Here is a 14,985-nt window from a genome sequence, read left to right on the forward strand (position 1 = left end):
TAGCGCATCCCTGTTTCCAGGCATACGTTTATCATAACAACCTGTCATAGTGAGAAGAGCCAGCTCCCCTAGACACCATTCCTACGTCCAAGGAAGGTTCACAGATCACAAAGAACCAGTATAGTCTAGTATTTGGAGACACAAATCCTTATCTCATTTTACCCCCTAAAACAGCTCTTCACATCAATCACAGCTTGCCAGGTGACACAACCTACATCAGCCCAGTCTAGAATGCATTCTTTCTAAGTTAGTCATCCCATCAATTAGGAGAATAATAAATCCCCCATAATCCCCCTTTTCACACCCACTGGGTGTGATTCAAAATAAGAAAACACAGGGTGTCATTCATTATAATACAATACAAACAAAAATAATCACACTTTTATTAATAGGCCATAATGATACTAAAAAATTAAAACCCTCAGTCCATCTACACCCAACTTGCAAATTGTTCCCAGTCACCAAGGAACTTCAAACCATAAAACACAGGATTAATAGAACACAAAACATAAGATTATTAAAACATAAAACACAAAATAGAGAAGTAAATTTTGGCCCCCTTTAGACACCCTCTAGTGTCACTCCACCAAGCCTGGTAGGTCATATCCTTAATTCCTTAGGTCGGAGTCCAGGATTGGGCCGTATCTCACCATCTGTTGGGAAACCACCTTCCCCATCTCCTTTCTCACCAAACCTCAGACACAGGAAATAAGACAACATCCACAAAGAACAAGTATACCCATAGAAGCTATAACTTCACCCAGAATAGTTACAACAATAGTTTTCCATTTACCAAATATGTTATCAAACCAACCGTTTATGGAGCTATCAATACCAGAGTTCTCAGCCAATTCGTTCGTCAGCATAGTTACTCCCCTGAAGCTCTTTTGTCACGGACCCGTCCGGTGCTATGTTGTTTGAGGATGAAAATACAGCACATATATCCAAACAGAACACAAACTCCGCCCCGCTCAGCCAAAAGCATATCTAAAGCTATTCTATTCTGACATGTTATTAAGCTAGTTGCCGCTGTCTGCTCAGCTAATCCCTTTATTGCATCTGGTTTCATAGGGTATTGCTTTTATAATAATAATAATAATAATATGCCATTTAGCAGACGCTTTTATCCAAAGCGACTTACAGTCATGTGTGCATACATTTTTTGTGTATGGGTGGTCCCGGGGATCGAACCCACTACCCTGGCGTTACAAGCGCCGTGCTCTACCAGCTGAGCTACAGAGGACCACATGGTATGGTCTATTATCGGATCGACATGGTATGGTCTATTATCGGATCGAGGAATCACTTGTACTGGAGCTACCCCCTTAATTAGTCCTACATCGGCTGGTCCTTGTGACCATAATTTGAACGGAATTGCTGCTAACTCAGCCTCCTGTTCCTGAGTTAAGAAAATCTCTTCCTGTCATCCGTTAAAACTTATCTCCAAGTGGACCCCGGGCAGGGTTTTTGCTCTCCAATTTAACTTTCTTCTATATCTCCCAGTGGAGTGGCCATACTGATCCCCATTTGGTGTATTCTGCCAGTCAGTAATGTTTTCCCCCTGTTTTATCCATTTACCTAGTGATAACCATTCCTCTGAATGTTCTTTCACTAGGGCAACATGGGGGCTCCACCTTTCTCTGTACAGCCTCTGGCTCTGTGAACCCATTTTAACCCAATTTGAAAAACAACAACCACAAATAGCCAGGCCTCACTTAATTTGATAGCTCACTTTTATGACCTAAATATTGCCTAACTGAGATGAGCTAATCTCTTTCTCCTGGTTATAATCTAAAAATGGTAGTACACACAAAACATGATACAGATATCCCCAGTCTTAACCCATCAATAATTGTTTGTATCAATCTAATTCCTCATAACTAATCCATTAAACCACTCAAAATTCCTCGAGTATACAATGATTATTTAATTGATTACCCTATCTCTGCTACATGTGATCTCATCTCAAATGATCCATTATCAAGTATTTGTTCAACCCCCTAGGAAAATCTGTCTCCCCTGTTTCACCAATCCAGAACCCACCACAGGCTGGCGCTATTTCCCCAGCACAACAGCCAATGCATACTTGCATCCCCGTAACCAAAATAAATTATCGTTCTAGAATGTACCAACAATTTTGTATTTTCCCGCTAACCCATTTCAGTTCGCTATTCAATTTCTTTAACCGTTCTCTCTGATTAGGCCCTAATTAATAAAACAAATACTTGCTATCGTTGATCAGCATACACTTAATGACATTCCTACCATCTGAACTATGTCTCTTACATCTCCTCCCCCTCTCCTGCTCCTTCCTACATTATGGGGGAGGCGCGGGAAACTTCCCTACAATCTTCCTTCTTAGGAAATAATGTCATTCGTACTTGTAACATATTTTCATAGTCCTATCTAGAATACTACTAAAGCTATCTTATGCAACTTTTAATACACGTAAAAACTCTCTCTCTCTCTCTCTCCACCCATTCCCTATTGAATAAGTGAGTCTTTCTATTTAACCCCAAAACACGCTACAAATAGTCCATTCAACATTACCAAACCAAATACTCCATCGTACCCATTCAATCAACACATCAGCAGTGGAATTTACACTCATAAATGCAGATTGTTACTCCATGCCTTGATATGCTTACCCTCTGACACAAAATGAAGTTCCCTCACTGTACTACGTTAGCTCTACCATGATAATTAGTTCAATTTAACCCTCTATTTGCTTTGTACTATATTATACATTACGTCTAAAACAACATTACTTATGGTCAGTTTATTCCACCATCACATGATCCAACAACGCCACAACCTTAAACTCATATGGGGCGGCAGGCAGCTTAGTGACCAATAGCGCCGCTCCAACAACCGAGAGGTCGCCGGTTCCAATCCCCGAGCCGACCAGGCGAAAAATCTGCCGATGTGCCCTCGAGCAAGGCACTCAACCCCAATCGCTCCTGCAAGTCGCTCTGGACAAGAGCGTCTGCCAAATTACCAAAAATGCAAATGTAAATATTCTCTACTTTCTCACCCATGACGTACGTCTACGTTCGGGTGAGCAAGTTTAGAACATCTCTCGTCAGAAACCCACATGCACCTCTCAAATAATCACCCCGTGGTGTTCCCAGCCAACTCCCAGTCTATCATGGCTCCAAAAGCCACACTTTCGCTGTCTCCAGCCCCTCCCCTCGCAACTCTACCTATTCCTTGTCCAGGGGGAACAGGCTTTGTGAGGAGCTGTTTCTCGTTTTAGCGCGTTTCCAATATTCTGCCATTATTCAGAGTACTTTAATCTATTTATTTAAATCAAATGATTCCCACCTAATTAGTTAAAGTTGGTGCATGTTTATATTTCAACGATAAACCGAATTATTTCAGTCTAATTGTTTAACCAGTATTTTGCAGGGTCAAACATCAAACGTTAAATCAAATGATAAACCAAATAGCCTAAACCAAGCACCTAAAACCAGTATTATGCTATGTCAAACATCAAACATCAAATTTCAATCATATCAGCTCAAACGTTTCAGTTCAGTCACACAATTCATCACTTTAGCTTTATGTTCCCAATTGTTTTTAACGGGTTATATGGTTTAAGCAACCACAAACCCAACAGTTATCCCCAAATTATACAGTTTGAATAGTTCACATACGTTGTTTTTTTTTTTTTATCCCTAATTGGTTTTTCATCAAGGTACATTATCATTCACACCCTCATGCATACAGTAACACTCTAATTTAAAGTACCTCCTATGGATTTCTAACCATAGCTCGCACCATTTTTTAAAGGTACCTCCTATGGATTTTCTATCCATAGCTCGCACCGTTTTTTAAAGGTACCTCCTATGGTTGTCTAACCATAGCTCGCACCTCCCATGGGTTTTAACCATCACAATTATCAAACATTTGCATGGTATTTTATCAAATCGAATTAGTAATCTATAATCGTTATTTATAGAGTAATAGAGTTCACTTACATCAAACAGGTGCTTCACAAAATTAATTTGGATAAAGCCAATGTGCAAAACTTTAGTTATATTACAATAGGTGTTTGCTTACCTTTTTAGAAGCCCGGGCACTTTGTGAAACACACGGTTCGAAGACAGCGATTGTCCAATAGGCTGGATGAATTCCAGCGAAGTTCTGCTACCAGATCACGTCGGAGGTCACCAATTGTTAGAAATTGCGTAATTCAAATCTGGTATTGAAATAAGAATCAAGAGATCTTCAATCCAAGCTAAATTTATTATATGCAAAATGTATGTATGATAAGTATGTTGGTTTGTATACGGGCTCACTGAAAAACCTCGCAGGGCAGACAGAGAACTAATCCATTGTTTCAGATTGTTCTTCAAAAACTCTGACAGAGAGAGAGTTCCCACCTCTCTGCTGGCCAATCAGAGTAGAGACTTGAGCGTGGTTTAGACTTACTCAGCCAATCCGTTGGCGCACTGGCTGTTCCCCGCCTCTTAGCGCATCCCTGTTTCCAGGCATACGTTTATCATAACAACCTGTCATAGTGAGAAGAGCCAGCTCCCCTAGACACCATTCCTACGTCCAAGGAAGGTTCACAGATCACAAAGAACCAGTATAGTCTAGTATTTGGAGACACAAATCCTTATCTCATTTTACCCCCTAAAACAGCTCTTCACATCAATCACAGCTTGCCAGGTGACACAACCTACATCAGCCCAGTCTAGAATGCATTCTTTCTAAGTTAGTCATCCCATCAATTAGGAGAATAATAAATCCCCCATAGTAAACTTCCGACTTCAACTGTATCTTTGTCCCCTACTACAGTTCCACACAGACTGTGTCGACCCATTGCTTCGGAGGTCCAACTCCTGTCCCCTGGATGGATACGTCATCTACAACCCCCTAACATGGAGCAGTGGTGGGGGGAAGTGTACACCCAAGCCGGCCTCCTCCCCTGACCATCCCAAGCTCACAGAGCAGCACAGACTGGAGCTGTTCGTCCCAGGAGTAGCTCTGCTGGATAGGGCAGGCAGGGTGGTTCCCTCCATAAGTATGGTTATCTCCGAGGGCTCAGCCGGTGCCCTGGTGCCTCTACCTCAGGATACTACGGTCATCGGCTTACAAGGTCTACGCATCAATACAGTGAACATTGAGAGCATGGAGGGTGGAAAAAGCGGGACAGAGAAGGATAGAACTCCTGTCAAATCAGTAATTCTTAAGAAGAGCCTTTCCTCCGAGCATCTAAGGACAGACGTGTCTAGAGTGAGGTTGGGACGCTCCTCGACCAAGAGGTTGGCCCAAAACACTGCTACCTCAACTAACAGGCTGGGTGAGGTCTATGGAGGGACGGGAAGGGCCCAGCAGTCTGTTTGTGGGTGTAAACAGGTCAGACAGGGACATGACTGCTGCTGCTGCTCAGCCCAGAGCTGTCATCTCCCTGTGGAGAGCCAGGCCCCAGTGGAAGCTGAGACCCAGGGTGCCCCGGCCCAGACCAGTCACAGGAGACAGCCAGCAGGCCACAGGCCTGATGATGACAGGGGGACTGATCAATGCTCCACACCAGGGAGAAAAGGAGTAAGAGCTGGATTTTAGAACATATTTTGGAACAGTTGTTCCATCCATTTTATTCACTAAACAGAGCTTGTTTTAAATAAATGTCAAAAAGTGTTGAAATACAAAATGAGCTTTTACCTGGACATATAAAAGTACCACAGACATACCGACCCGTAATAAAAAGAACAAACGTTTTAAAAGTTTCTTGTTTTTTTTGTAAAAACCTTTTTACATTTTCAGCTTGCCGATTTCCATTTAAGACATATTGAAGCAGTGATGCACCCAGGCGATATAAAAAATGACTAAAGGAACCATCAGTCCAGACTAAACGCGCTGTTGCACTGTAATATTCCTCTTCTCGTCCTGTGTGGTGACATCCTGACTTGTAATGGTTAACACATGACCATTGAGAGCAGTGATTGTCACTGGTGGCAGTTCGACCAGCGCGTCCTCAATGTCCTTCACAGACTCTCTCCCCTCCCACCCTCCTCGCAGAACATTTCTGATGACACTGTCCTCTACACTGAACTCTCGGACCAGATCATCAGATTGTAAGGAGAGCTTCCCTCTAGTTATCCTTCCCACCATGGATAGTATGTACGTCATAGGGCAATTCTTACAAGTCACCATCTTTTCAGTGGTGTCCACCCTCTCCAGTGGGTGCGCTTGTGGGCAAGTGTACTCTTGGGACAACCAGTGTCCAATTATTTTCCCCTCAAACTTCTCAGGCTGTACCATGTTGTGTGGCACATCGCATTTCCTACCACTGGCCACGTTGATCAGAGTAGATTCTGGTGTTGTGTTCAGCACGGTTTTGCCCCCATACTGAGCAACAGAAACATTGGTGACCCGGTACCATTTCCCCTCTTCAACCGTGTTTTTACGACCCCACACGGTCAGGTTTGTGAGTGTAGTCGAATCAGCTATAATATCGCCGACTAGGTATTCCACCATGGGCATGCTTTTGTTGGCTCTTGTTTTGCGATGGCACTCTTTCAGCTTCTGAATCACCTCCACTGTAACGTTCACCTACAAAGCAAGAAAAACACTCACCAAAAGGAGAAATACATTACAGGGCACTGAACTAGACAAGGTTAGAGTTCAGACATAGTACTTCATTGCTAGTGAATTATTATTATTATTATAACTACCTTCTGTTTTACAGCATTTTCTATGTTTTCTTGAAGGTCAGCCAGGGCCACATCCTTGACCCTCCCATCAAGGTCGCTGTTGAATTTGAAGGGTAAATCTTCGAGGATGGAAAATGTGGATGTGTGTGTAAACATGATCTCCATCTTGTTGTTTCCGCTTATGGATGGCCGGAGCCCCACTTTCGCCAACTTCACTGGAGTTCTACAAAAGCGTGCATTATTACATTTGAATAACAGATATTCTAAATCACATAGCACTCGAAGCCTTTGCAGAACACTTCATACCCAACTTACCTGCGACTCTCTGCTGTGGCAAAGCGGTCTCGCAGCTGCTGCTGAAAAACTATAATATTCCTGCTCTCGTCTTCTTGCTGTAAAACTGCATTGAAATATCCTGTCTTCTTCCCTCTCTTCACCGCTGAAACATTGTGGATGTAACCGCAGGCCTCACTTGTTGCCTGAAGATTCCCCACTTTGGAGCCTGTTGGACGGACAAAATGCAGGATCTTAAAGAAGAAATACATCTAGGCAGTAGACATGCATAGCCTAGATATTCAGAGTCAGGCATACTCAGTTTGAGATTTGGAATTGTAATAGGCGCCATGTTGACACAATAAGCTCCACAACAGTCAACAACATTCTAGACTAGATTAGATGGGCAGGGCTGTACCTGCTCTGGTGCTTGGTGGGGCTGGGTTAGGGGCACTAGGGTCTTTGAGGGTGGCACAGTCCAGCTCTCTGAGTCTGGGGAAGTTTTCGGTGATCTCTGGATTATGCAGGAGGGCCACAAAACCATAGCAGTACTCCTCCCCTCTATTTATCAGCATGTCCAGTAGCTTGATGACTGTAAACTCTTGAGAATGACTGGATTGCAGGTGGGAGAGGCTGTTGTATTCACGCTGCGTCACAACTTTCTTCGAATGGGCATACTGGAGAATATTGTCGGGTTCCGCTGACAGAATCTCTGTTAGGAGCGGCTTATTCTCCAGCAGAAACTCCTTCGCCATTCTTCCCTGGGGTGGTTGGCTGTTCTTGGCCTAAGTTGGTTTCCTCCTGGTGACTCAAGTTAGGGCTGTGTTCAGCAGGACACAACGGCATGCAACTTTTGATTGAACGGAAACGGTGCTGTTCTGAACGGTCGGGCAAACACTCTGCCACACCCACCAAACAGGAGCAAAGATACCTCAAAAGAACGGTTTGGGAGAAACGTGTCGTTCAGGCAACTTAGTAAAACGTTGAAGGAACTGAACACACCCCTGCTTCGTTGGCTGCCGGAATCTACTTCCTATTAGCCTGAGTGGTATGGCTTGTTGTCATGGGAGGATCTATGGGTGCTGGCCAGGTGGTCAGGTGACATAAAACTAGCACCTGGAGAAGGAGATGGAACAACAGGTGAATTACTGTGTGGAGTCAAAACATACAGTGAGTGACAGCTGAGTTTAAGAGTGGTATCAGGCAAAAGACTAGGATGCAGGGTTAGCACACTACTGCTGGGTTATAGCTAAGATATTAGCCTACGGGGGGCGCTGTTGGAAGCCAAGGATGTAGCACGCGTCTCCCTATCGCTCCTGAGTTAGTGACCAAATTTATATATTTAACTTTGCAAAATAGCATACATTTCTGTTTGCCCAGGCGTCTGAAGAGACCCATAAACAACTCAGTTCAAGTTTAATAAATTTAAATTCGTAATGACATCAACCCGGCCAAAAACAGAGTCTGCAAGAGCAGGCCGCAACAAGCCTGCAACTTCTCCCGACTCACCCCCGCCACCGAACGCTGCCAATGCCGGCCCCACGGAAACACTGACTGTGGAGATGCTGCAATCCGTGATAGGCACCCTCAAAACCGACATTTTCGGAAAAATTGACTGTCTCTCTACCAATCTCAGGTCAGAGATATCAACGATCAAAGACGAGCTTAAAAAATCTATCGAGAGTATACAGAATAAGCTCGACGCACATGGGGTGACTTTATCGGATTTGGAGCGAGGTGCTACAGACCACAGCACTCGCATTAGCGAGCTAGAGGCTAACGTCGGCTCATTGACAACTAGGGTGGCATTCCTCGATAATAGATGCGAAGATATGGAAAGTAGAATGCGGAGGAACAACATTCGTCTACTGGGAATACCGGAGGGAGTGGAGGGCCCAAGGCCCACGGAGTACATGGCCCAGCTACTTCAGGAGCTGCTCGGGCTAGAGGAGAAGCCATTGCTAGACCGGGCTCACCGCACTCTGCGTAGCCGACCCAGGGATGGAGAACCCCCACGACCATTTGTCATCAGGGTGCATTTCTTTCACGTCCGCAACGACATACTGAGAAGATCGGGAGAAGCATCCCCTCTTCTACATAAGGGTAAAAGAGTCTCGATATTTGCGGACTACACAACAGCTGTGGCTAAGAGGCGGGCTAGCTTTGGAGCTGTGAAACGCCAACTACACGCCTGCCCGGGCGTGAAGTTCGGCCTCATCTACCCTGCGGTTTTGAGACTGACTTTACCGGACGGCTCCATGCACAGATTCGAGGACCCGGCTATAGCGGCAGATTTCATCAACAAGAACGTGAAAGCGGCTGTTGTACCGCATGCCCAGGTTTGCCACCTCTAATGCCAATATCTGGGGGTCTGCATGGCTGTTTCAGTTTGATCATTTACCATCTGCGTCGAGGTTAAACCTCTCTGAATCGAGGATAGTTTTCCTTAGACTCTGTTGGGGACCATTCTATCCATGTTTGGCTTACTCTAGTTAAATGGTCACTAATCTTAGGTAGCACAGAGTAAGAGTTATCATGCTTAGCTCTAAACTTTCTTTGTATTTAGGGTTTTGCTTGCATCTCATTTGGGGAGATGCTTCGGCAAGGGCGGGTGTGAGGGAAGGGTTTGTTCACTCTCTATTTGTATATAGTTTGTATATGTTTTTTGTGCCTCTTCGCTTGTTTTTGTTTTTTACATTTGCGCTTTTAGGTTCAACTAAGATCTTCAGTTTACATTGTACCTTGTCCTTTACACATCCTCTCTTTCTCTTAAGATATGACTCAGCCTAGTGTAGCCCATACTGCTGGAGGGAATGGCTTTAATTTTCTTACTTGGAACTGCAGGGGCATAAATAACCCAGTTAAACGTAGTAAGGTGCTACACCATCTTCATCATTTGAAAGCTCACATCATCTTTCTCCAAGAAACTCATCTGAAGGTATCACAACACTCAAGTCTTAGGTGCAGATGGGTGGGTCAGGTGTTCCATTCCTCATTTCAGAGTAAGGCGAGGGGTGGCTATTTTACTTCACAGATCGGTACCTTTTACATGTTCTAAGGTGATCGCAGATCCCCATGGTAGATATATAATTGTCAGTGGTAGGCTGCTCAATACAAAGGTTATTCTTGTTAATATCTATGCTCCTAATTGGGACAATGGTGATTTTTTCAAATCGGTTTTCTCTACACTCCCAGATATGTCCACCCATATGTTGATTTTAGGAGGTGACTTTAACTGTTGGTTAGACCCACAATTGGATCGATCCTCCACTAAACCTACCACCTTATCAACCTCAGCCAGAGTTGTTCGAACCTTTATGTCTGAATTCGCAGTCTCAGATCCTTGGAGAATGGTTAATCCAGCTGGGAAAGCATACTCTTTTTTCTCATCGGTTCACCACACTTTTACGCGCATAGACTACTTCCTTGTTGATGACCGGCTCCTCCACTCCATATCTTCATGTTCATATAACCCAATTGTTGTATCTGACCACGCCCCTGTTACTATGGAAGTAGCTTTTCAAAATCTTGACAATCAGCGACCGCCTTGGCGACTAAAAACTCAACTGCTCAGTAATGAACACTTTGTCAATTTTGTTTTGAGTCAAATCGACTTTTTCATGATTACAAATAGAACCCCAAACATCTCTGCGTCTACTCTCTGGGAAACTTTGAAAGCTTATATCAGAGGTGAAATTATCTCCTACACCGCACATGAGAACAAATTGAAAAGGAATAGGTTATCTATGTTAACACGCTGTATTGCCCAATTAGATGACATTTATGCCGTTTCACCATCCCCGGATATTTATAAGGAACGTTTAACTCTGCAAGCAGAATTTGACACACTATTAACAGACCAGGTTACTGAAATGCTTGTCAAGTCTAGGAGCACTTACTATGAACAAGGAGATAAAGCCAGTAAATTATTAGCTCACAAGTTACGTCAACTATCATCATCATCTCAGATTACAAAAATCCGTACATCATCTGGGATATCATTAGATCCTGGGGGGATCAATGAGGAGTTCAAGAGATTTTACCAGTCTCTATATACCTCTGAAAGTAAAGCGGATACACTGGAATTGGATGATTTCTTCCACTCACTTTCTGTGCCTTCGGTCGGCCGGGATTTGGTTAAAAAATTAGAGCAGCCGATCACTGTTGAAGAACTGTCTAACGCTGTCAAATCCCTTCAATCTGGGAGAAGCCCAGGGCCTGATGGCTACCCGACAGAGTTTTATAAAAAGTTTATCACCAAAATAGCCCCTATTCTAATTGAAATGTACAATGATGCATTTGTAAATGGTGCTCTCCCACATACTCTCACTCAAGCAACCATTTGTGTTATTCTTAAAAAAAACAAAGACCCTCTTGACTGTGCATCATACCGCCCAATTAGCCTGCTAAATGTGGACTATAAAATTCTAGCCAAAATTCTGGCAACGCGGCTAGAAACAGTCCTCCCATCAATTATCTCTCCGGATCAAACAGGATTTATAAAAAATAGACACTCATTCTTCAATCTCCGAAGATTATTTAATATTATATACAATCCTTCTGTCGACAATACCTCTGAAGCCATTATATCCCTGGACGCGGAGAAAGCGTTTGATCGGGTGGAATGGAAATACCTTTTTTACACTCTAAATATATTTGGCTTTGGCTCCAAATTCATGACCTGGATAAAACTTCTGTACTCATCCCCCCAAGCCTCTGTCAGGACTAATAACACTCAATCAGATCGCTTCCCTTTGCAAAGATCGACACGTCAGGGTTGCCCTTTAAGTCCCTTACTATTTGCCCTCGCCATAGAGCCACTTGCAATAGCACTTCGCTCCAACCCCCTCATCAAAGGCATAGTCAGATACGGGCACGAACACAAACTGTCTTTATATGCAGACGATTTATTAATATACACATCCAATCTTTCTGTCTCTGTCCCTGCTGCCCTTGCCACTTTCGCATCCTTCGGTCACTTATCAGGGTATAAACTAAATCTCAGTAAAAGTGAATTGATGCCACTTAACATGGCTGCAAAAAAATCCCCTTTACATAACTTGCCATTTAAAATAGCTCACAGTAGTTTTATTTATCTCGGGGTACATGTCACAATTAGGTTTGAAAACCTTTTTCAAGCCAACTTTGCTCCTCTCTTAACCCGTACTAAGGACGATTTGGAACGGTGGTCTTTGCTACACCTCTCCTTAGTTGCTAGAATTAACTCTATTAAAATGAATACTCTCCCTAAATTCTTATACCTCTATCAGTGCCTTCCAATATTTCTACCCAATACATTTTTCAAAAAGATCGACGGCCTAATTCTACCCTTTATATGGGACAAAAAGCCTCCTAGGATGCGAAAACAGCTCTTGCAGAGGCCCAAACCAGACGGCGGTCTAGCTCTACCAGATTTCAGATCCTATTATTGGGCCGCTAACCTTAGGATCATTCAGTACTGGTTGCAGAGCAGAGTGATATTCCCACCCCCAACTTGGCTGGAGATGGAGGCTGCCTCGTCTACACCGGCATCATTGTCTTCCCTCGCTCACTCCTCTATTACAGGCCCTTACTCCTCCTTCACCAATAATATATGTGTCAAAACAACATTGAAGATCTGGAATCAATTTAGGCGCCACTTTGGGTTTCAAACAACCTCTTCCTTGGCTCCGGTAGCCTCAAACCCAGCTTTTCCCCCATCTATGATTGATGGTGCTTTCTCAACATGGTCTAATCTCGGTATTAAAAGATTCAGAGATCTGTATACTAACAATACATTTAGTACGTTTCAACAATTATCAGCTAAATTTGGTCTCCCCAGACATCATTTTTTTAGGTTCTTACAAGTCCGGAGTTATGTCCGCAGCATAGATCCAGGATTCCCCAACCTTTCTGGTGGAACACAGTTCGACACATTTCTCACCCCACTTCCTAATCAGAAAGGCACATTGTCAATAATCTATAGTCAAATTTGCTCACTACAAGCCATCTCATTAAACAATATCAAATCCTCTTGGGAGGAGGAACTGGGTGAGGAAATATCTGATGAACTATGGGAAGGGGCACTCAAAAGGGTACATAGCTCTTCTATTTGCGCTCGACACGGCCTCATCCAATGCAAACTCATTCATAGGGCCCACTGGACCAAAGCAAGACTATCAAAAATTTACAAGGATGTGAACCCTAATTGTGTTCGATGTAACCAGTCCCCTGCTAATCATGTGCACATGTTTTGGTGCTGCCCATCTCTTGTTGGTTTCTGGAAAGACATCTTTAACACACTCTCAGAATTAAGCGGCACACAGATCGAGCCAGACCCTCTCATTGCATTATTTGGAGTTTCCTTACCCACAATACAATTGACCAAAATGAATAAGGATGTAATTGCCTTTGTCACGTTGTTAGCGAGACGATTAATTTTACTTAGATGGAAATCCTCTGCAGCCCCTTCTCATGCTCTTTGGATTAAATCTATTTTGAATTGCATAAAGTTGGAGAAAATAAAACAGACACTCAATGGGTCTGTAGACAAATTCTATGCAAAGTGGGCTCCCTTCTTTTCTTATGTTAAAAGAATACATTTCCCTGCAGTTCCAGAGTGATATATATTTATATATTGGTGATGTAAGAAGCCTGGTATGTGCATATACGACATCTCGGATGTTAAGGACGGTAATAACTGTGCTAGCTGACCTATAACAACTGGATCAAAACAGATATTTTTCCTTTTTTTTTTTTTTTTTTTTTGTGTTTTATCTTATTTATGTATTTAATGTCTATTTTTTCTTTCATGTCTGTCTCTCTATGTTTTGCTGTATCGTTGTCTTCAAATTGTTGTTCCATATTCATACCAAATAACTTTCAAGTGCAATTATTTACTAAATGCTGGTACTGAAAATTCAATAAACAAAGTATATAAAAAAAAATAAAAAAAGATATTAGCCTACATGATATTGCTATGATTAAAATGGATCTCTTTAACGAGGGTATCAAAGGTAAAAAGTAATATTGTTCACTGGAAAGCCACCTTGACATACAAGGCGTTGTCATTAACAAAGGTAGGTGAAGTAGTCGTGTACACGCCTTCCCTAATCTATAATTAACGCACGGTTATTTGAGCCACAACAGACAGACCGTGTGTGAGAGCAAAGTCAGAGTATTCACCCACACAAAAGACGCAGAAGGACGGCCTCTTTAACAAGCTGATAACGTCGGGTTCGTTCCAACGTTTTGTAAGGTTTTATTCAACAAAGTAAGTCATGATATTTTGTCTATTATTAGTCATGTGACTTTGAACCCAAACTATAAGATGGTTTTGCTTAAATGTTTGTAAACAATGTATAGCTTCAAAATGTTTCAAACTATTATATGGATGTCATATAACTATCATATTGATGTCATATTTCAAACGATCATATTGATGTCATATTTCAAACTATCATATTGATGTCAACTAACTATAAAATTGATGTCATAACTATCCATAACTACATATATGAATTTAAGAGTTTTAGCTACAGAATATTCTTCCGGCCCCATTCCTCAACTTTGTAGCTGAGGTAGCGGGTTGCCCGTTTGCCTGAAAAACGAATTGTGCCCTGTGCTGTACTGTGCTGCGCAGCACAACTGCAAAATATATGACCTGGAACGGCGCATGAGAGGAGGCGCTAAAATGGTTCATCTTGCAGCAGAGACACTTTAACCATTTTACCCGGAGCAGGAGTCATATTTCTAAAGCATTATTAAGCACCATCTACCCAATATTTTAATACCAAACATTTTCACAACATCTAACACGTAGGTAGCTAAAAATCCTGATAGGTAACGCTAAGGAAATTGTCCGTGCAATCCGGGATCTTCGGACCTTCCTACCCCCATTTATGTTGAAATTTAAAATGGTTAAAGTAGGGTTAGGTACGGGTTATTATGGTTCATGTTTGGGTAGGAGTTAAGGTTTAACCGTAAGGAAATAGTTATTTACCGCTTCTAGTCTTCTGCTTTTTCCTGCGCTCTCACTGAACAGAGAAAAAGAAGGTTACTTTTCTTCTTC

The 14,985-nt window shown here is 42.7% G+C and overlaps 1 protein-coding gene across 1 annotated transcript; it reads right to left on the reverse strand.

Moving 5' to 3' along the window:
- Positions 1-4,231: 4,231 nt before the first annotated feature.
- On the reverse strand, positions 4,232-14,985 carry LOC311109671 (uncharacterized protein). Its single transcript, XM_084152628.1, has 5 exons — positions 14,917-14,985; positions 7,354-8,051; positions 6,978-7,164; positions 6,684-6,885; positions 4,232-6,561 (listed from the first exon to the last, which is right to left on the reverse strand). The coding sequence occupies exons 2-5, from the start codon at positions 7,688-7,690 to the stop codon at positions 5,857-5,859; spliced, it is 1,431 nt and encodes a 476-aa protein (XP_084008754.1). The 5' UTR covers positions 7,691-8,051; positions 14,917-14,985; the 3' UTR covers positions 4,232-5,856.

Source organism: Coregonus lavaretus, assembly GCF_964263955.1.
Source record: "Coregonus lavaretus genome assembly, chromosome: 35".
NCBI classification, from domain to species: Eukaryota; Metazoa; Chordata; class Actinopteri; order Salmoniformes; family Salmonidae; genus Coregonus; species Coregonus lavaretus.

Coding starts and splice junctions, on each gene's coding strand:
- LOC311109671 (XM_084152628.1), bottom strand. CDS start 7,690: ATGGCGAAGGAGTTTCTGCTGGAGAATAAGCCGCTCCTAACAGAGATT. Junction 7,165..7,353: donor CCCACCAAGCACCAGAGCAG/GTACAGCCCTGC, acceptor TCCGTCCAACAG/GCTCCAAAGTGGGGAATCTT. Junction 6,886..6,977: donor GCCACAGCAGAGAGTCGCAG/GTAAGTTGGGTA, acceptor ACGCTTTTGTAG/AACTCCAGTGAAGTTGGCGA.